This window comes from Zalophus californianus, chromosome X (assembly GCF_009762305.2).
Source record: "Zalophus californianus isolate mZalCal1 chromosome X, mZalCal1.pri.v2, whole genome shotgun sequence".
Classification (NCBI taxonomy): Eukaryota; Metazoa; Chordata; class Mammalia; order Carnivora; family Otariidae; genus Zalophus; species Zalophus californianus.
Window position 1 is genome coordinate 47,758,551 of NC_045612.1, and position 22,005 is coordinate 47,780,555.

The following is a 22,005-nucleotide window of genomic DNA, read 5'->3' on the forward strand; positions in this document are numbered from 1 at the left end:
ACTGAAAAGCAAGGACTTGAACAGATAATTCTATACCCATATTCATAGCAGCATTATTTTCAAGAACCAAAAATGAGAAGTAATCCAAGTATTCATCAAAAGATAAAACAGACATGGGTGGACCTAGAGGGTATTATGCTAAATGAAATAAATCAGACTTAGAAAAACAAATACTGTCTGATTTCACTCATGTGGTATCTAAAAAACCAAACAAATGAATAAACGAACAAAAAGCAGAATTAGATCTATAAATACAGAGAACTGATGGCTGCCAGAGGGAGGGGGGTAAGGCAGATAAGCAAAATGGGGGTAGGGTGCCGGGAGTGGTGGGGAGTGGTGGGGAGCCGGGATATACAGGCTTCCAGTTATGAAATGAATGAATCATGGAAATAAAAGGTACAGCATAGGGAATATAATCAATGGTATTGTAATAGCATTGTATGGTGACACATGGTAGCTACACTTGTGATGAACATAGCATAATGTATAGAGAAGTTGAATCACTATGTTGTACAACTGAAACTAATGTAACATTGTGTGTCAACTATACTAAAATGAAAAAAATTAAATAAGAGGGATTGAGATTTAAAAAAAGGACAAACAGATAAACAGAATGTCATATATACATACAGTGGAATATTATTCAGCCTTAAAAAAGGAAGGATATTTGTACACATGCTATATTAGGGATGAACCTTGAAGACATGCTAAGTGAAGTAAGCTATTTATAAAAGGACAAATACTGTATGAATCCACTTATATGAGGTACCTAGAGTAGACTCAAACTCAGACTAAAAATAGGATGAAGGCTACAAAGGGCTATGGGGAGGAGGGAATAGGGAGTTATTGTTTAATAGGTAGAGTTTCAGTTTTACAAGATGAAAAGAGTTCTGAGGATGGACAGTAGTAATGGTAGCACAACAATGTAAATGTATTTAATGTCATTAGATGGTAAATTTTATGTTATGTGTATTTAATTACAATTAAAATTAAAAAAATTATTAAGTAGAGAAGCAATGAAACGAAACTGGTTCTTTGAAAAGGTCAGCAATATTGACAAACTAGCTAGGCTAAATACACACAAAAAAGAGAAAATTCAAATCACTAAAATCAGGAATAAAGGGGAAAATCACTACCAACTTTACAGAAATAAAAGTATCATAAGGTACATCAATAAATTAGATAAAGTATATGAAACAAATTCTAGATAAACAACTAAATGTTGAGCATGACCCAAGAAGAAACTGAACAGCTGAACAGAACTATAACAAAAGGTTGGCTAGAAATTTAAAATCTTCCCACTAATAAAAGCCCATGACCAGATGGCTTCACTGGTAAAATCTATCAGATATTTAAAGAAGAATTAATGCCAATCCTTCACAAACTTTTCCAAACAGTAGGAGAAAGAATACTTCCTAACTTATTCTAAGAGGCCAGAATTAACCTGAAACCAAAACCAGACAAAGACATACAAGGAAATATCAATATCCCTTATCATCCACAAGCTATCGAGAAACCAAATCTGGCAATATCTAAAAGGGATTGTTCTCCATGACCAAGTGGGATTTAGCAGATTAACATTATCAACAGAAGAAAGGGTAGGAACCACATGATCACATTTGTAGATAAAGAAAAGAGCATTTCACAAAATTCAACACTGTTGAGATAAAAACACTCAAGGAACTAAAAATAGAAAGGCAGTTCCTCAACCTGATAAGGGGCATCCATGGAAATTCCGAGTATCACACTGCAGAAAAATGAAATTATTTCCCCAATAATCAAGAAAAAAAAAAAACAAACTTGTCCATTCTTGCCACTTTTCTTCAACATTAATTGTACCTGAGGTTCCAGGGAATGGAATTAGTTAGGCAAGAAAAAAAAACAAAAGATCTAGATTTTAAAGGAGGAAATAAAATTATCTGTTTGCAGAAAACATAATGTTGTGTACAGAAAATCCTAAGGGATCCAATGAAAAGCTGTAAAAATTAAAAAATGAGTTTAACAAAAAAAATTAGTTCAACAAGGATTCAGGATGTAAGATCAATATACACAAATCAACTGCATTTCTATACAGCATTAATGAGCAATCTGAACATGAAATTAAGAAAACAATTCTAAAACAATGCCTTTGAGTGACACATTGGACCAGATGGACATAATAGATATACACAGGATATTCTAGCCAAAAATAACAGAATACACATTCTTTTCTAGTGCACATGGAACATTCAGCAGGGCAGATCACACGTTAGGCCACAAAACAAGCCTCAATAAATTTAAGAAGACCAAAATCACATCATGCTCCTTTTCCAATCACAATGGTATGAAACTAGAAAAAAATCACAAGGAAAAAAACTGGAGAAAACACAAACACATGCAGACTAAACAACATGATATTAAACAACCAATGGGGCAATGAAGCAATCGAAGAAATAAAAAAGACACAGAGACAAATGAAAATGAAAACACAACAGTCCAAAATTGTTGTGACACAGTGAAAGTACATCTAAGAGGGAAATGTATAGCCATACAGGCCCACCTCAAGAACAAGAAAAAGCTCAAAAAACAATCTAACCTTACACCTAAAAAAAACGAGAAAAAGAAGAGCAAACAAATCCCAAGGAGAGTAGAGGAAAGGAAATAATAGAGATAAAAGCAGAAATAAATGACACTGAGAGTAAAAAAAGAAAAAAAAATCAATGAAACTAAGAGTTGGTTCTTTGAAAATATAAACAAAATTGATAAACCTTTACCAGAGGTTACCTTCATCAAGAAAAAGAGAAAGGACCCAAATAAATAAAATCAGAAATGAGAGAAAGTAATAACACCACAGAAATACAAAGGATTATAAGGGAATAACTATGAAAACTTAGATGCCAAAAAAGTGGACAACCTAGAAAAATGGATAAATACCTAGAAACATACAATTTTCCAAAACTGAACCAGGAAGAAATAGAAAATCTGAACAGACCAATTACAAGTAACAGAACTGAATTGGTAATTAAAAAAAAAACTACCAAAAAATAAAAATCCAGGACCAGAAGGATTCACAAGTGAATTCTACCAACTTGTTTTTTTAAAGATTTATTTATAGGGGCGCCTGGGTGGCTCAGTCAGTTAAGCATCTGCCTTCGGCTCAGGTCATGATCCCAGAGTCCTGGGATCGAGCCCCAAGTCGGGCTCCTTGCTCAGTGCGGAGCCTGCTTCTCCTACTCCCTCTGCCTGCTGCTCCCCCTGCTTAGCGCTCTCTCTCTTGCTTTCTCTCCTTGTCAAATAAAATCTTTAAAAAATTAAAAAATAACAATTTATTTATGTACTTGAGAGAGCAGGGAGAGGGGGAGAGAGAGAGAGAATTCCAAGCAGACTCTGTGCTTAGCATGGAGCCTGTCACGGGGCTGATCTCACGACTACAAGATCATGACCTGAGCCGAAACTGAGAGTTGGATGCTTAACTGACTGAGCTACCCAGGTGCCCTGAATTCTACCAAACTTTTAAAGAAGACTTAATACCTATTCTCCTCAAATTATTCCAAAAAAATATAAGAGCAAGGAAAGCTTCCAAATACATTCTACAAGGCCAGCATTACCCTGATACCAAAACCATACAAAGATGCCACAAAAAAATAAAACTTCAGACCAATATCCCTAATGTACACAGATGGCAAAAATCCTCCACAAAATATGAGCAAACTGCATACAACAATACATTAAAATGATCATTCACTATTTGCAGATGACATGAAACTATATACAGAAAACCCTAAAGACTTCACCAAAAAACTACTAGGACTGATAAATGAATTCAGTCAGTCATAGGATACCATAGGTCACAGGATACAAAATTAATATACAGAAATTCGTTGCATTTCTATTCACCAATAATGAAGTAGCAGAAAGAGAAATTAAGAAAGCAACACCATTTATAACTGCACCAAAAAGAATAAAATACCTAGGAATAAATTTAACCAAAGAGGGGAAAGACCTATATTCTGAAAACTATAAAACACTGATGAAAGAAATTGAAGATAACACAAAGAAATGGAAAAACATTCCATGTTCATGGACTGGAAGAACAAATGTTAAAATGTCTATACTACCAGGAAAGAGCCCAGATGTCCATCAACAGATGAATGGATAAAAAAGATGTGATACACACACACACACACACACACACACACACACACACACACACAAAGAATATTACTCAGCCATCAAAAAGAATGAAATCTTGCCATTTGCAATGACGTGGATAGAAGTAGAGGTTATTATGCTAAGTGAAATAAGTCAGAGAAAGACAAATACCATATGATTTCATACATATGTGGAATTTAAGAAATCAAACAGATGAACATAGGGGAAGGGAAGGAAAAATAAAATAAGATGAAAATAGGGAGGCAAACCATAAGAGACGCTCAACTCTAGAAAACAAATAGAGGGTTGCTGGAGGGGAGGTGGGTGAGGGGAAGGGATGATTGGGTGATGGGCATTAAGGAGGGCACTTGACGTAATGAGCACTGGGTGTTATATGCAACTGATGAATCACTAAATTCTAACTCTGAAACAAATAAATAAATAAATTTATTTTTTAAAAATGTCTATACTACCTACAGGAATCTACAGATTTAATGCAATCCCCATCAAAATACCAACAGCAATTTTTAATGGAACTAGAACAAATAATCCTAAAATTTATATGGAACCACAATAGACCCAGAGTAGCCAAAGCAATCTTGAAAAAGAAAAACAAAGCTAGAGGTATCACAATTCCAGATTTCAAGATATACTACAAAGCTGTAGTAATCAAAATGTATGGTACTGGCACAAAAACAGACACATAGATCAATGGAATAGAGTCCAGAAATATACCCATGATTATATGGTCAATTAATCTATGACAAAGGAGGCAAGATTATACAATGAGGAAGACATTCTCTTCAACAAATGGTGCTGGGAAAACTGGACAGCTACATGCAAAAGAATCAAACTGGACCACTTTCTTACCATATAGAAAAATAAACTCAGAATGAATTAAAGACCAAAATGTGAGACTTAAAACCATAAAAACCCTAGTAGAAAACATAGGTAATTTCTCTGACATTGGCGATAGCAACATTTTTCTAGATAGGTCTCCTAAGGCAAGGGAAACAAAAGCAAAAATAAACTATTTGGGGGTACTTGGGTGGCTCAGTAGCTTAAGTGTCTGCCTTCAACTCAGGTCATGATCTCAGGGTGCCAGAATTGAGCCCTGCATCTGGCTCCCGGCTCAAAGGGGAATCAGCTTCTCCCTCTCCCCACCAAGCTGGCTCATGCTCTCTCTTTCTCTCTCAAATAAATAAATAAATAAAATCTTTAAAAAAATTAAATTAAATTAAAAAATAAACTATTGGGCTATGTCAAAATAAAAAGCTTTTGAACAGTAAAGGAAACCTTCAACAAAACAAAAAGGCAACCTAACTAAACAGGAGAAGATATTTATAAATAATATAGCTGATAAGGGGTTAGTATCCAAAATGTATGAAGAACCTATACAACTCGACACCAAAAACAGAAATAATCCAATTTAAAAATGGGCAGAGGACATGAATAGATATTTCTCCAAAGACATATAGATGGTCAACAGACACATGAAAAGATGTTCAACATCCCTCTTTATCAGGGAAATGCAAATCAAAACCACAATGGGATATCACCTTACACCTGTCAGAATGGCTAAAACCAAAAAGACAAGAAATAAATGTTGGCAAGGATGTGGAAAAAAGAAAACCTTTGTACACTGTTGGTGGATATACAAGCTGGTGCAGCCACTGTGGAAAGCAGTATGTAAGTTCCTCAAAAAACTAAAAATAGAATCACCACATTATCCAGTAATTCCTCTACTGGGTACTTACAAAGAAATACTAATTTGAGGGGTGCCTGGGTGGCTCAGTTGGTTAAGCGACTGCCTTCGGCTCAGGTCATGATCCCAGAGTCCTGGGATCGAGCCCCACATCGGGTTCCCCGCTCCACGGGAAGCCTGCTTCTCCCTCTCCCACTCCCCCTGCTTGTGTTCCCTCTCTTGCTGTGTGTCTCTCTCTCTGTCAATTAAATAAATAAATAAAAATCTAAAAAAAAAAAAGAAACTTCAGCAGACAGTTAAATTTCTTAAAATAAAAAAAGAAATACTAATTTGAAAAGATATATGCACCCCTATGTTTATTGCAGCATTATTTACAATTGCCTCGATATGGAAGCAATCCAAATGTCTATCCACAGATGAATGGATAAAGAAGATATGGGATACATACGTGTGTATGTGTATACAGATAGATAAATGTATATATAGATAGATATCTCTCACACATCTCACACACGCTGCAATATTACTCAGCCATAAAAGACGAATGAGATTGTGCCATTTGCAATAACATGGATGACTCTAGAGGGTATAATGCTAAGTGAAATAAGTCAGTCTGAGAAAGACAAATACCATATGATTTCACTCATAAGTGGTACCTAAAAAAAACAAACAGAAAACAAATACAACAAATGAATAAACAATAAGCAGAATCAGACCTATAAATACAGAGAACTGATAGCTGCCAAAGGGGAGGCGGTGGGGGGTTGGACAAATTAGGTGAAGGGATGTGGGGGATATAGGCTTCCAGTTATGAAAGGAGTAAGTCATGTGAATAAAAGACCCAGCATAAGGAATATAGTCAATGATATTGTAATAGCCATGTAATGGGACAGAGAGTAGCTACACTCATGGTGAACATAGCATAATGTATAAATTTGATGAATCACTATGTTGTACAACTGAAACTAACATAAAATTGTGTGTCAACTATACTCAAAAAAAGAAAACAATTCCATTTATAATAACATCAAAAAACTAAAATAATCAGGAATAAATTTAACAAAAGAAGTATAAAACTTACACTATGAAAACTATAAAACATTGTTGACAAAAACTAAAGGGGACCTAAATAACTGGAAAGACATTCTATGTTCACAGACCAGAAGACAACATTGTTAAGATGGCAATACTATCCAAATTGATCTAGGGATTACCTATCAGAATCCCAGGTGGTTCTTTGTAGAAGCTGGCAAGCTAATTCTAAAAATCATATGGAATTTCAAGGGAACAAGAATAACCAAAACAATCTTGGAAAAGAACAAAGCTGGAGGTTCCATATTTCCTGATTTCAAAGCTACAATCAAGACATTTTTGTACTGGTGTAAGGATAGACACAGATCAATGGAAAAGAATTGAGAGTCCAAAAATAAATCCATACATCTATGATCAATTGATTTTGAGGGTTCCAAGATATTTTAATACGAAAAGAATAATCTTTCAACAAATGGTGTTGGGAAAACTGACAAGCCACATGTAAAAAAATCGAGTTAGATTACCTATATCACATCCTATACAAAAATTAACACAAAACAGATAAAAAAAATCTAAATATAAGAGCTAAAACTGTAAAACTCTTACACAAAACATAGGAATAAACTCATGATTTGGGGTTAGGCAGTGATTTCTGAGCTATGACATAAAAAGCACAAGCAATACACTAACTACCAATTATCCACAAAGGAAATTAAGAGGGGCACCTGGGTGGCTCAGGTGGTTAAGCATCCAACTCTTGGTTTTAGCTGAGGTCATGATCTCAGGGTCATGAGATAGAGCCCCATGTTGGGCTTCATGTTCAGTGTGGAGTCTGCTTGGGATTCCTTGCCCCTCTCTCTAACCCCCCCAGGCTCCTCCCCCTGCTCATGCTCTCCCTCTCAAACAAATAAATAAATAAAATCTTCAAAAAGGAAATTAAAATCCTATTTACAGTTTTAAAGAGAATGAAATACTTAGGAATAAATGTAACCAAAGGAGATGAATGACTTATACACTGAGAAACTATAAAACACCAGTAAAAGAAATTAAAATATATGCAAAAAATTTAAAGCCATCCCATGTTCATGGATTCAGAAAATTAATATTGGTAAAATATCCATAGTATAGCTAAAGCAACAGTACAGATTCAATGCAATCCCTATCAAAATCCCAATGGCATTCTTTTTTAAAAAAAGATTTTATTCATTGGGGTGCCTGGGTGGCTCAGTTGTTAAGCGTCTGCCTTCGGCTCAGGTCATGACCCCAGGGTCCTGGGATGGAGCCCCGCATCGGGCTCCCCGCTCAGTGGGAAGCCTGCTTCTCCCTCTCCCACTTCCCCTACTTGTGTTCCCTCTCTCGCTATGTCTCTGTCAAATAAATAAATAAAATATTTTATTTATTTACTTGTCAGAGAGAGAAAGACCACAAGCAGGGGGGAGCAGTAGGCAGAGGGAGAAGCAGGCTCTCCGCCAAGCAAGGAGCCTGATGTGGAACTCGATCCCACACCTTGGGGTCATGACCTGAGCCGAAGGCAAACACTTAACCGACTGAGCCACCCAGGGGTCTCTCCCAATGCCATTCTTTACAGAAAGAAAAAAAATCATGAAATTCATAGGGAACTATAAAAGACCCTGATTAGCTGAAACAATTTTGAGAAAGAACAAAGCTAGAGAAATCATACTTCCTGATTTCAAAATACATAACAAAGTCCCAGTAATCAAAACAGTATGGTACTTAAATAAAAATAGACACAAACCAATGGAACAGAATAGAGTTCAGAAATTACAAGGGTGCTAACAACACAAAACTGGGAGAGTCTTTTCAATAAACGGTGCTAGAAAAACTGGGTATCCACATGCAAAAGAGCGAAATTGGACCCCTACCTTATACCACTCACAAAAATTAACCTGAAATAGATTAAAGACTTAGATGTAAGACCCAAAATTGTAAAACTCCTAGAAGAAAACATAGGGAAGAGGCTTCTGGACATTGGCCTTGGCAATGATTTCTTGGATAGGACACTAAAAGCACAGACAACAAAAGCAAAAATAGACAAGTGGAGTAACATCAAACTAAAAAGCTTCTATACAGGAAAAGAAAAAATCAACAGAGTGAAAAGTCAGCCATACTGAATGGAAAAAAATATTTGCAAACTAAGCTAATAAAGGGTTAATATACAAAATACATAGGGATTCCTACAACTCAACAGCAAAAAACCCCAAATAACCCAATTAAGAAACAGGCAAGGGAACTGAAGAGTTATTTCTCCCAAGAAGACATAGAAATGGCTAGCAGATACATGAAAAGGTGCCCGACATCACTAATCATCAGGGAAATGCAAAACAAAACCACAATGAGATATCACCTTACACCTGTTAAGATTAATTTTATCAAAAAACAAACAATAAAAAGTGTTGGCAAGAATGTAGAGAAAAGGCAACCCTTGTACACTATAAGTGGGAATGTAAATTGGTGCCCTGCTATGGAAAACAGTATGGAGAGTCCTCAAAAAAATTAAAAATAGAACACCATATGATCCAGCAATTCCACTTCTGGGTATACATCCAAAGGAATTGAAGTTAGGATCTTGAAGACCAATCTAAACTCACATGTTCACTACAGCATTATTCACAATAGCCAAGACAGGGAAGCAACCTAAATATCCATCAACAGATGAATGTGTCAAGAAAATGTGGTATATACATACAATGGAATATTATGCAGCCTTTAAAAAGAAGGAAATCCTGCCATTTATGAGAACATGGATAAACCTGAAGGAAATTATACTAGGTGAAATAAGCCAAAGACGGAAGGACAAATACTACATGATACCACTTACATGTTGAATCTAAAATAATCAAACTCATAGAAGCTAACAGCAGAATGGTGGTTGCCAGGGGCTGGGGGAACGGGGACAAAGAAAGCCATTTTTAAAAAGCACAAGAGACAAAAGAAAAAAATTCATAAATTAAAAAGTTCACCAAAATTAAAAACTTTTGTCTTTCAAGAGATGAACAAAAAAATGAAAAGACAGCCCACAGAAAACATTTATAAATCATAGATCTGATAAGTAACTTAAAACCAGAATATAGAAATGACTCTCAATGAGTCAGTAACAATAAGACAAATAACCTATTTTAAAAATGGGCAAAGGGTCTTGGGGTGGCTGGGTGGCTCAGTCGGTTAAGCGTCTGCCTTTGGCTCAGGTCACAATCCTGGAGTCCCAGGATCAAGCCCCACATCGGGCTCCCTGCTCAGCAGGGAGTCTGCTAGTCCCTCTGCCCCTCACCCTGCTCGTGTTCTCTCTCTCTGTCTCTCTCAAATAAATAATCTTTTTAAAAAATAAATAAAAATAAAAATGGGCAAAGGGTCTAAACAGACATTTCTCCAAAGAAAATATATAATGGGGCGCCTGGGTGGCTCAGTTGGTTAAGCGACTGCCTTCGGCTCAGGTCATGATCCTGGAGTCCCAGGATCGAGTCCCACGTCGGGCTTCCTGCTCAGCGGGGAGTCTGCTTCTCCCTCTGACCCTCTTCCCTCTCGTGCTTTCTATCTCTCATTCTCTCTCTCTCTCAAATAAATAAAATCTTTAAAAAAAAAAAGAAAATATATAATGGGCAATGGGCAATAAGCACATAAAAAGATGCTGAACATAAACAGCTATCAGGGAAATGAAAACTGAAACCACAGTAAGTTACTACATCACACCCTCTAGGATGGCTAGAATAAAAAAAAAAAACAGAATAACAAGTCTTGGGGAAGATATGGGGAAAATGGAACCCTCACACACTATTGGTAGTAATGTAAAATGGTGCAGCTACTTTGGAAACACACTATTGGTAGTAATGTAAAATGGCGCAGCTACTTTGGAAAACGGTCTGGAAGTTCCTCCAATAGTTAAACAAAGAGGTACCATATAATCCAGCATTCTCACGCCTAAGTATATACCCAAGAGAAAGGAAAACATGTTCACACAAAACTTTGTACACAAATCTTTATAGAAGCATCATTCATAATAGCCAAAAAGTGGAAATAACCCCAAAGTCCCTCAACTGATGGATAAGCAAAATGAAGCACATCTGTACTAAAAAATATTATTTGGCAATAAAAACAAATGAAGTAATGGTACATGCTATGCCATAGATGAACCTTGAAAACATTATGCTAAGTGAAAGAAGCCAGTCACAAAATAATATGTATTGTATGAGTTCATTTTGATGAATTTCCAGAATAAGTGACTCTGCACAGATATAAAAAATAGATTAGTATTTGCCAGGATGGGGGTGGGGAATGGGGAGACAGGAGTGGCAGCTAAGGGTTTTAAGGGTTTCTTTTTGGGATAATATTATAAAATATATTATGATGATGCACAGCTCTGTGAATACATTAAAAGCCACTGAACTGTACACTTTAAATGTGTGAATTGTATTGTATTTGAATTGTATCTTAATGAAGCTGTTTTAAAAAGACAAATTTTTAAAAAGTGCCCCTATCTTTTATAGGTATATAATGAAGCATTTACAGCAAAATTGTATAACCTTTGGTATTTGCTTCAAAATAATTGGGTAGTAAAACTGGGTGGGAGTAGATACTGAGCTGGGTGATGGGCATGTGGGGGTTTATTGTACTATTCTCTGTACTTGTGTATGTTTGAAATCTACAACACAAAAAAAAAATTTGTAAAAAAGACCTAACTCTATGGTAAGGAAAGCCAAAATCTATGGTAAGGTAAGCCAATATCTAGAAGATGAGAACCCAAATGGGTAAACCTAATTCTCAAAGTCACTCTTGGCTTTTACCAATTTGCCAGTCCAGAGGAATCAGCTGCAAAACTGAGCTGCACTTCCACAGCTTCAAAGGACTAAGGTAACTAAAGTCAAAGCACAGGGTTTGCCAAAAGTGGGAACTCTTATAAACCAACCCCCACTTTACACTGGAAACCCAAAAGGCTATACCTTCAAGGTAAGAGTTCACCAGAAGTAAATTAGCCTTCTCACAGGCCGGCAGTCTATCCACCTATGATCCAAGGAACCTTAGGCATAGAACTTGGATTAGGGTAGTCCCACACAAAAGAGTACTCCTAGGTACCTGTAGAAAGTAAATGAAAGTTCTCTCTAGGAAGATCTCACTCTAATCTTCCGATTCCTTCTACAAATAATATTCCAGGTATCCAGCACATGGCCAAAGATAACCAGACACACAAAGAAATCAAGCAACATGAGGAAGCAGCAGCAGAAAAGAGGCAACAGATACACATGAAAACTTCTGATACTGGAATTATCGGACACAGATTACAAAACAATGCTTACTAAGTTTATTTTTTAAAGATTTTTATTTATCTATTTGACAGAGAGAGAGAGAGCACAATCAGGGGGAGCAACAGAGGGAGAGGGAGAAGCAGGCTCCCTGCAGAGCAGGGGAGCCCGATGTGGGATTCGATCCCAGGACACCAGGATCATGACCCGAGCCAAAGGCAGACGTTTAACTGAGCCACCCAGGTGCCCCAAACAATGCTTACTAAGTTTAAAGAAAGGAAACACTAGATGGGAAAAACAAGAAGCAATAAAAATGGCTACCTACAGACAAAGAAGAGAAAAGGAGACAAGGATGGAAGCGAGATTTCTATAGTTCAGAATTTGGAATCAGGTAAATGCCTTACATATTCTAGGAATGAAATTAAATTTTATTTTATTTTTTTTAAAGATTTTTATTTATTTATTTGGCAGAGAGATAGAGAGAAAGCACAAGTAAGCAGAGTGGCAGGCAGAGGGAGAGGGAGAAGCAGGCTCCCTGCCGAGCAGGGAGCCAGACGTGGGGCTCGATCCCAGGACCCCAGGATCATGACCTGAGCCGAAGGCAGCCGCCCAACCGACTGAGCCACCCAGGTGCCCCTGAAATTAAATTTTAAAAAGCAACCTCTAAAGCATGAAAAGAAACTGAAACCAATATATCAAAATATATATAAAATGTAGTATATGCACTGTACAGTTTTAGTAGGATTTAGTCCAGAGGCAAAAAGAACTAAAATTATTTCAAATTTCATCCAGTACTCTCATTAATAGTAATATAAATACTATTAATTTGAAACAAGTTTTTATATATATGATAGATCAGACAAGTTATGAAGGTGAGAAAAAGAAGAAAGAATATCAGAAAATCACTAAACTCTACAGCTCTGAAATCCCTCTATGTACTTAAAAACGTAATTTTTATTCAGATACTGAAATCAATCAATATGTTTTTGAAGGCCTACATAATACTTTTTTCACCATCTGGTCCCTGACTACATTTCAAGACCTCATCTCCTGTCATGCTACTGGCTCGCCCAGTGGTTCTCAACCCTTGCTGTGTATCAGAATAATTATATTAAAAAAGAAGATTCTGGATGTCACCCTAGCGTTATTAAATCAGAGTCTCAGGGTGGGAACAATCAAGGATGTATACTTTGGAAAAGCACCCTGGGTACTTCTGTTAGGGTAGAACCCCTGCTCAAACCCTACAGTTCTACTTAAGTTCCTCAAACATGACAAGCTCTAAATAGGGGCCAGCAAACCATAGCCCATGGCTCACATCCAACCCAATACCTGTTTCTGTAAATAAACTTTCATTAGCACACAACTCCATTCATTTGTTTATCCACTGTCTACGGCTACTTTCACGCTACACTGGCAAGGTTGAATAGTCTCAACAGAGACAACATGGCTTACAAAGCCTAAAATACTTACCATCTAGCCCTCTAACAGAAAAAATCTACTGTCCCCTGCTCTATCTTTGCATTTTTGTTCAAATACTGCTCCTATCTTGACAAGATCATGCTCATCATTCAAAGCTGTGATTAGCATCACTTCTGTAAAGCCTGAATCAAGTAAGCACCCCTGTACATTTTTTCATTTTCCTCTGTACTTTCCCTGTATTACTCATCATTCTTTATTCTAAGATGTCTATTTAACGACTGCCTCCCCAACTAGACTATAAGCTTTATGAGGACAACACCCAGATGTGTCTTGTTCACCACAGTGCCTGGTTCAGTGCATGCACACATTAAGCAATTATTCAATGAATATCTCCCCCATTCTGTACATTTCTTTTTCATTTTGTTTGATTCCTCAATGTTCCGATCTGTTAAGGGAATTCTGAATCTAGATTCTATCACTGTATTTGTAATCCCATCCTGTTGTGTCATCCACATGTTTGATATGCACACCATTTGAATTCCTCATGTCACTGATAAAGGAATGCAGTAACAAAGACCTAACACTATGGTAAGGAATGAAAATGACAGGGCTGATGATAAAGTCCTGAGAAGACCACATTTACTCCCTTCCAGCATATTGATATCCATTGAATCAGCAGTATTTGGTGAAGACTCCAACTCTAATTATAATATTATCTAGCCTACATTTTCCATCATGTCTAGAAGAATTTTATGAGAGCTTCCACTTCTCCACAGCCTTTTCTTACCTGGTCCCACCTCTACCCAAGCAGAACTGAACTAATAATCACTCCCCCCAGCTTTCTCATGACTGTACCTTTTCTCATTTCACCTCTCTGTATTATAGTAACATTTACAAGTCTGTCTGCCACAAGGCCAAGCAAGCTCTTGGGAGGTAGAAACTTACTTAAATTAAGAGTGGTGGGGGGTGGGAGGCATGGGGTGGCTGGGTGATAGACATTGGGGAGGGTATGTGCTATGGTGAGCACTGTGAATTGTGTAAGACTGTTGAATCACACACCTGTACCTCTGAAACAATACATTATATGTTAAAAAAAAATAGTAGGAAGGGAAAAATTAAGGGGAGAAATTGGAGGGGGAGATGAACCATGAGAGACTATGGACTCTGAGAAACAAACTGAGGGTTCTAGAGGGGAAGGGGTGGGGGGATGGGTTAGCCTGGTGATGGGTATTAAAGAGGGCATGTATTGAATGGAGCACTGGGTGTTATACACAAACAATGAATCATGGAACACTACATCAAAAAAAAAAAAAAACAACTAATGATGTACTATATGTTGGCTAATTGAACATAATAATACAAAGTAAATTAAATAAAAATAAAAAAAAAACTTACTTAAATTAACTTTGAATCTCCAGAACCTAGCACAATGCCCAAAATCTAGTTGACACTTAAAAAGGAATGACTGAACACGTCTTACAATTCAGACACACTAAATTTATGGCATTTCCTATTTCTGCTGTTATAATATTCCTATATAAAATTTAAAAATCCCTTAAATGCCCTTACCTGTAGCAGAAAGGAAACAGCATAACTCAATAGAGCAGGGTGATGAACTAAATTTAAACTGTTTTTATACTCTGCTATTCCAGCTTTTTCTAAGACTTCAGGGTCAATATATAATCCTTTCTGGAAAGGTCTGGATGTCCACAGGCAACCAACCATGGCTGTCAAATAGTGATTAAATTCTTGATAGGTTTTGCTGCTGAAATTGAACTCTGATTTTGTCTATTGGGAAAGAAAAAAAAATATTTTCATTATCACCTATTCTCCCTTTCCTTCTTATTCCCAGATCATATATATCCAAAACTCAATTTTTAAACACTGATGATTTAACACAGAGCTTTACCATCCATACCTTTTGTACCAACTCATTTTTCTTGGCAGCAGTCAAATTGTTACGATACCTAAAAGGGAGAATAGAATGAAATTTTGAACATTAAATGCTTTTGAAATGTAAACATAAACAAAAGTGTACATTTTAAATGTAAATATATGCAGATGTCCACATACACCAATACCCAGCTGTCTAGTTAAGGTTTTTATTCCTCTGTGCTACACTCTTCTCAAAGAATAAAAATAGAGGCTCAAACATTAAGTTATACATTTAAGATATGCACTTGACTGTATGTAAATTATGCCTGAAAAATAAAAAACAATGATCGAAATGCTTTTAATGTTTCATTATAAAAAAATTAATAGAGGTTCAAGAGCAGAAACTGATGGGGCACCTGGGTGGCTCAGTAGGTTAAGCAACTGACTTCAGCTCAAGTCATGGTCCTAGAACTGAGCCCCGCATAGGGCTCCCCACTCAAGGGGGAGTCTGCTTCTCCCTCTTCCTCTGTCCCGCCCCTCCCCCTGCTCATGCTTTCTGTCTCTCTCTCTCAAATAAACAAAATCTTTTAAAAAAAAGAGCACTCACTGATTTAAAACATGTTTTCTTAATGTAGAAAAAAGGTACAGTAGAAAGGATAAAGGAGAAACTTAAAAATGTTTTTTTTCTTGGGACGCCTGGGTGGCTCAGTCGGTTAAGCGTCTGCCTTTGGCTCAGGTCATGATCCCAGGGTCCTGGGATCGAGTCCCGCGTTGGGCTCCTTGCTTGGGCAGAGAGCCTGCTTCTCCCTCTACCTGCTCTGCCTGCTGCTACCCCTGCTTGTGCTCTCTTTCTCTGACAAAAAAATAAATAAAATCTTTAAAAAAATGTTTTTTTCTTGCCTGGGAACTATTAATTAGTTTACAAACATTCTAACCTTGGCATAATCCTACAAGTTTTGCCAAAAGGGTCTATAACAGTTGTGGACTAAAAAGAGTAATTTCAGCCTATAAATGAAAAACTAGAGGGGATTAGAAATAATACTTAGTTTCATATAATTGGCAATAGCTCCCCTAATCTCCCAAAAAATGTTCTTTTTATCAGAGAAGCTATGTAGACCCAAAACAGTTGTTAGCAAATGACTAATTTTTCTTTAAGATACAGCAATGAGAATGAACAATGCTGAGTGCATCAGTACCACTGCACAAGATTCTTTAACTATGAATATTTTTTAATTTTTAAAAATGAGTGTAGCAGATATACAATGTTACATTAGTTTCAAGTGTACAACACAGTGATTTGACAAGTCTATACATTATACTATGCTCACCACTCACTGTGGCTATCATCTGTTACCATACAATGCTATTACAATATCGCTGACTATATTCCCTATGCTGTGCCTTTTATTCCCATTAACTATGAATTCTTTAAATCCATATCCCCCACAGTGATATCTCAAAAACACAGTTAAAATAGCCCCATATTGGAAGATCATTACCAAAAGGAAGACATGTTTCTTATTTCCACAGGTTCTGGCAGAAAATGGAAATAGTTCCTTATTGTATTTAATATTTTATTATATTATATACAATAAGCTTATTATAGTATATTTATAAATTATAATTTATTGTACAGTTGAAAAACAAAGATAGAAGTATGATGTGTTCATTTATAAAACAATAGAAATGCTTTGTACCTGTGCATGATATAACATAGCTGGTTCAGGATACTGGAATCTAGGCTGAGAAGAGCAGAATAGAAGATCCCCAGAGGAAACAACACCACTAATGGAAGGTTGTAATTTATATATATGTCACACACCTTTTGGGAAGAATGATAACATCAGTACATAGATTATTCCCCAGATGCCCTCAACCAAGTTCACCCAAAGAATTAGCAATAGAGAATAAGCAATAATAGAACCTAAGATTTGGGCCTGCCTGATTCATAAATAGAACAGGTAGCCACAAGCCTGCTTAAAAATGTACCTCACTAAACATCACACTTGCCATAGAGGATTATTTCTACAAGGTCATTACTAAAATATTCTATTTTTTTCTGGGAAGAGATCTTCAAGTTGGGAAGAAAGGGGAAGGGAGCACTTCTTTCACCTTAAGTCCCATTAATACTGATTTATCATATTAGTTAGCTGTCAACCTGGAAAACAAAGGAGCATGTTTCAACGTAAATATATAACACAAGACAAATAGTGCAGGGAGGAAGCCAGGAAAACTGAGACTAGTGGGTACTTCAAGGATAATATTTCTGTCCACATCAAATAGTTTATAAAACAATCAAAGACCAGAATTATAGGTACTATGAGAAATAAGGTGGTTGAAAGTTGGAAGTGGAGAGCTGAAGAAACAACAGGGTGTTTTTTTGTTTTGTTTTGTTTTTGCCAGGGGTCTGGGATGTACAATGAATGAGCAAAAAGTGATGCTAGAGACAGGCTTCTGTCTAGGGTCAGCATTCTTCCAAGGAATGTCCACTGAAACAGTTCCTGAACCTTCACAAAAGGCACTTGTTTATCCACTTTATGAAAGTCAGTTATTCAGGTGAGAATATGATCATTAACTTCAAAATAAGTAGCTTATTTTAACTATGCTAATAAGGTCAAAACCCAACTAAGAGTTGTACATAAAATTTAAATAACAGAGCAGTAAAGCAGATAGCCATCACAAAAATCTAAATAGAAAAAAAATGGGATGTGTACTACCTTCTCATAGAAATCCAAAATAAAGTGCAGTAAGAAAGTACTGTTGTTTTCCAAGCGCACTGCAGTAGTGGACAGCCGCCCCACGTACTGAATCAGTTCAGACACAGAGTTCATGGATCCACCTAAAGTTGTCTCTCTGCAATAAGAAATCATGACATTCAGATCCACATTAGCAAACGTTTTCACAATTTCCAAGCTAGAGGTAAATAATAGATAGCAAAAAGTTGTTGAGGATTTCAGAAAACGATCAGTGCTCCAATGTATAATTGACTTTTTTTAAACCACAGTGATTAACCATAAAACTACACAGCTCTCCAGAGAATCATTAAGATCATTTCACAGAACATCCTCGGCAACCATTCTACTAAATACCAGAGAAATAAAGGATTATGCTCCAGAAAGACTTTAGATAATATTACCAGTGTCCAAGAACCATAGCATTTAGCAAATTAGTTTCTGAGTATACAAATCAAGACCTAATTTTACCTGAATTCCTGAGCTGAAATGCTATTAAAAATATTTTCACTTTAACTGGAACTCAATTCAATCCTAAGACTAAAGTAGAAAAATTTTTGGCATCTTTCTATCTTCCACTAAAAACCAAATGTGGATATTTCATATTCTTCCCAAATCAATGAACTATGTCTCTTTAAATCACACATGGGTATAACTGGTTCAATTCATCCATCTACTCACCCCTGTCCTTCAATCCACTGTTGAGTGGATTAGGAAAAGACCTAGAAATGTGATTTCATAGCTTTACCCTCTGATCCAGGTAGTCAACAATGGTTATGCACAAGAAATAAAGAACAGCATATATAGTCTTAGAGCCAGAGAAATAATGACTCTCCCACTACCCACCACCCTGATGGCTCAGTGCCAGAGTGAGCAGGGAAAGATTAGGAGACCATTCACATAGGTGGGCATCCATATAGTCAGCTGGCGATTTGCAAACTATATTTTAACTATGATTTTTGGCAGCACCAGGCAAATGTGTCTGAAATAATTTGAACAATGATGACGGCTCAGAACAGCATCCTCTGAAGTCTTTCTCCACAGGACACCAGAGGCATTTTGGATGAAACAATTCCCTATTCAGGATTGCCTCCTACTCCCCACCCACAGTAATACGTTTACCATCCTTGGCTCCCACCTACTAAATAATGGTAGCACACTCTTCCCATTCACTGCACCAACCAAAAATACCCAATGAAGAACCACTTCTGAGAACAGTTTCCTACCCTTCTCTCCTCGTGATCTACAACTACAATTTAGTCCCTCTTTGACAGTCATGTGGCATATGGTCATGAGAGGGACATGGCATTACATCTGTATCTCCAAAATAAAAGGAGTTACTGAGAACCTAAGAACTGTATTATAGATAGCAGCTCTTTCTGCCCACTGGTCCTGTCCCCGTGCTTTAATAAAACCACCATTTTGCACCCAAAAAAACCCTGTATTAAAAAATGCCAAATGGTATTATGACATTGAAGTTATCTACATTTATGTCCATTTGCTTAAGAATTTTAGAAAACAAAGCTTTTATTTTTTTAAAGATTTTTTAAAAATTTTATTTATTTGAGAGAGCGAGAGCGAGCCAGATAGAGAGTGGGGTGAGGGGCAGAGGGAGAAGGAGAGTCCCCGCCGAGCAGCAAGACCAATGCGGGACTCAATCCCGGGACTCCTGGATCATGACCCAAGCCGAAGGCAGATGCTCAACAGACTGAACCACCCAGACACCCACAAAGCTCCTTTTAAAATGCCCCCCTATGATGTAATGAGCACTGGGTACTATATAAGGCTGATGAATCACTGAACTCTACCTCTGAAACTAATTAACACACTACATGTTAATTGAATTTAAATAAAAATAAATAAATGCCCTCCCAAAATTTAGGACACTAATTTAAAAAGGCTCCTAGGATTTTTGGAAATACAGAAATTGTAAAGCTCCTATATCGGGATGCCTTAAGACTTACATTGCAAATTGCCAGAAGATTATAAACTCAAACATACTATCCTTAATAGAATTGGGATGTTTGAAGAGGCTAAACACTTAATTTATGATCGTGGTTCTCAAACTTTAGCTAGCACCAAAATCATGAGAGCTTTTGTTAAAACATAGATTACCAGAATTTACTTCAGTAGGTCTAGGTTAAGGCCTGAGACTTTGCATCTCTAACATCTCCCAGTGATGCTGATGCTACTGGTCCAGAGACCGGACTTTGAGAAGCACAGCCTTACAAGATGCTTTCACTACTCATAATGCTTCATTTCCTTCTAAAAGTAACCAGACATACATGATCTATGGACACACTGCAATAATGAATATGAAGAACTAAAAACAATTTCCAGGCAACTCCCAAGAAGCTTCTATTCACCATGCTCCTCTCAAAGTAAGAGATCACTATAAGGATAAGAACACATAGAAAAGTAGGAGCTAATGTAACCAAGCTAACCACTAACTGCAACTACGTGCAACTGAAGCTAAGGGATCCTTGTACTTATAAAGTAAGACTATGACTGATAATATAGGGAATTTGAATGCTGATTAGATATTTAAAGATATTAAGAACTATTTTTTCTTTATAAGTCAGACACAGAAAGACAAATACCATATGTCACTTATATGTGGAAAAACAAAACAAATGAATAAAGAAACAAAAAACCAGAAACAGACTCAAATACAGAGAACAAACTGATGGCTACCAGAAGAGATGGAGGTGGGGGTGGGGGCAAAGCAGGTGAAGGGGATTAGGGAGTAGGAGGTATAATAACTTCCAGTTATAAAATAAGTCACAGGGTTGAAAAGGATAGCATAGGGGACATAGTCAATAATATAGCAATAACTTTGGTGATAAATGGTAACCACATTTATCATGGTTAGTACTGTGCAATATACAGAATTGTCAAATCACTATGTTGTACACTAATATAATATTGCACATCTACTGTATTTCAATTAAAAATGTTTTTAGGGCACCTGGTTAGCTCAGTTGGTTAAGTGTCTGCCTTCAGCTCAGGCTGTGATCCTAGGGTCCTGGGATCAAGTCCCACACTGGGCTCCCTGCTCGGCGGGGAGTCTGCTTCTCCCTCTCCCTCTGCTCTTCCTCCTGCTCATGCTCTCGCTCATTCTCTCTCAAATAAATAAATAAAATCTTAAAAAAATAAAAATGTTTTTAAATGGTGATAAAATGAAGCTATTAATTCTTTTGGTATTATACTGGTTATAATTTTTCAACAGCTGAAATGATGTCTGGGTTTTGCTTTTTGCTTAAGAAAATCTAGAAAAAAGGAAGAAGAAAGTGAGGAGTGGTAGAGATTAAAAAAAAACTTAGGGGCACCTGGGTGGCTCAAGTTAAGCATCTGACTTCAGCTCAGGTCATAATCTTGGGGTCCTGGGATCATGCTCCGAGTCAGGCTCCCTGCTCAGCAGAGAGTCTGCTTGTCCCTCTCCCACTGGCCGTCCCCCAGCTTGTGCATGTGCATGCTCTCTCTCTCTCTCAAATAAATAAATATATAAAATCTTAAAAAAAAATTAATCATGACCTGGTAACTGTTGAAGTTAGATGATTCACATATAGAAGCAACACTGTACCATTTTCTATACTTTTTTTTTAAAGATTTTATTTGGGGCGTCTGGGTGGCTTGGTCAGTTAAGTGTCTGCCTTCGGCTCAGGTCATGATCCCAGGGTCCTGGGGATCGAGTCCCGCATTGGGCTCCCTGCTGGGCAGGAAGTCTGCTTCTCCCTCTTTCCACCCACCTCTCCCCACTCCCCGCTTGCTCTCTCTCGCTCTTGCAAAAATAAATAAATATAATCTTTAAAAAAACAAAAGATTATTTATTTTAGAAAGAGAGCGTGAGCAGGGG

The 22,005-nt window shown here is 37.0% G+C and overlaps 1 protein-coding gene across 4 annotated transcripts in view; it reads right to left on the reverse strand.

Annotated features, from left to right (window-relative positions):
* The window catches only part of CENPI (centromere protein I), a 64,490-nt gene that overhangs the window by 8,966 nt on the left and 33,519 nt on the right, over positions 1 to 22,005 (reverse strand). For all 4 annotated transcript variants that reach the window (XM_027609355.2, XM_027609356.2, XM_027609357.2 and 1 more), the window contains 4 exons: positions 18,135 to 18,270; positions 17,115 to 17,239; positions 15,461 to 15,509; positions 15,112 to 15,330 (listed from right to left, as the gene is read on the reverse strand). In XM_027609355.2, the coding sequence (XP_027465156.1) occupies positions 15,112 to 15,330; positions 15,461 to 15,509; positions 17,115 to 17,239; positions 18,135 to 18,270 (529 nt within the window). The remainder of the gene's footprint in view (positions 1 to 15,111; positions 15,331 to 15,460; positions 15,510 to 17,114; positions 17,240 to 18,134; positions 18,271 to 22,005) is intronic.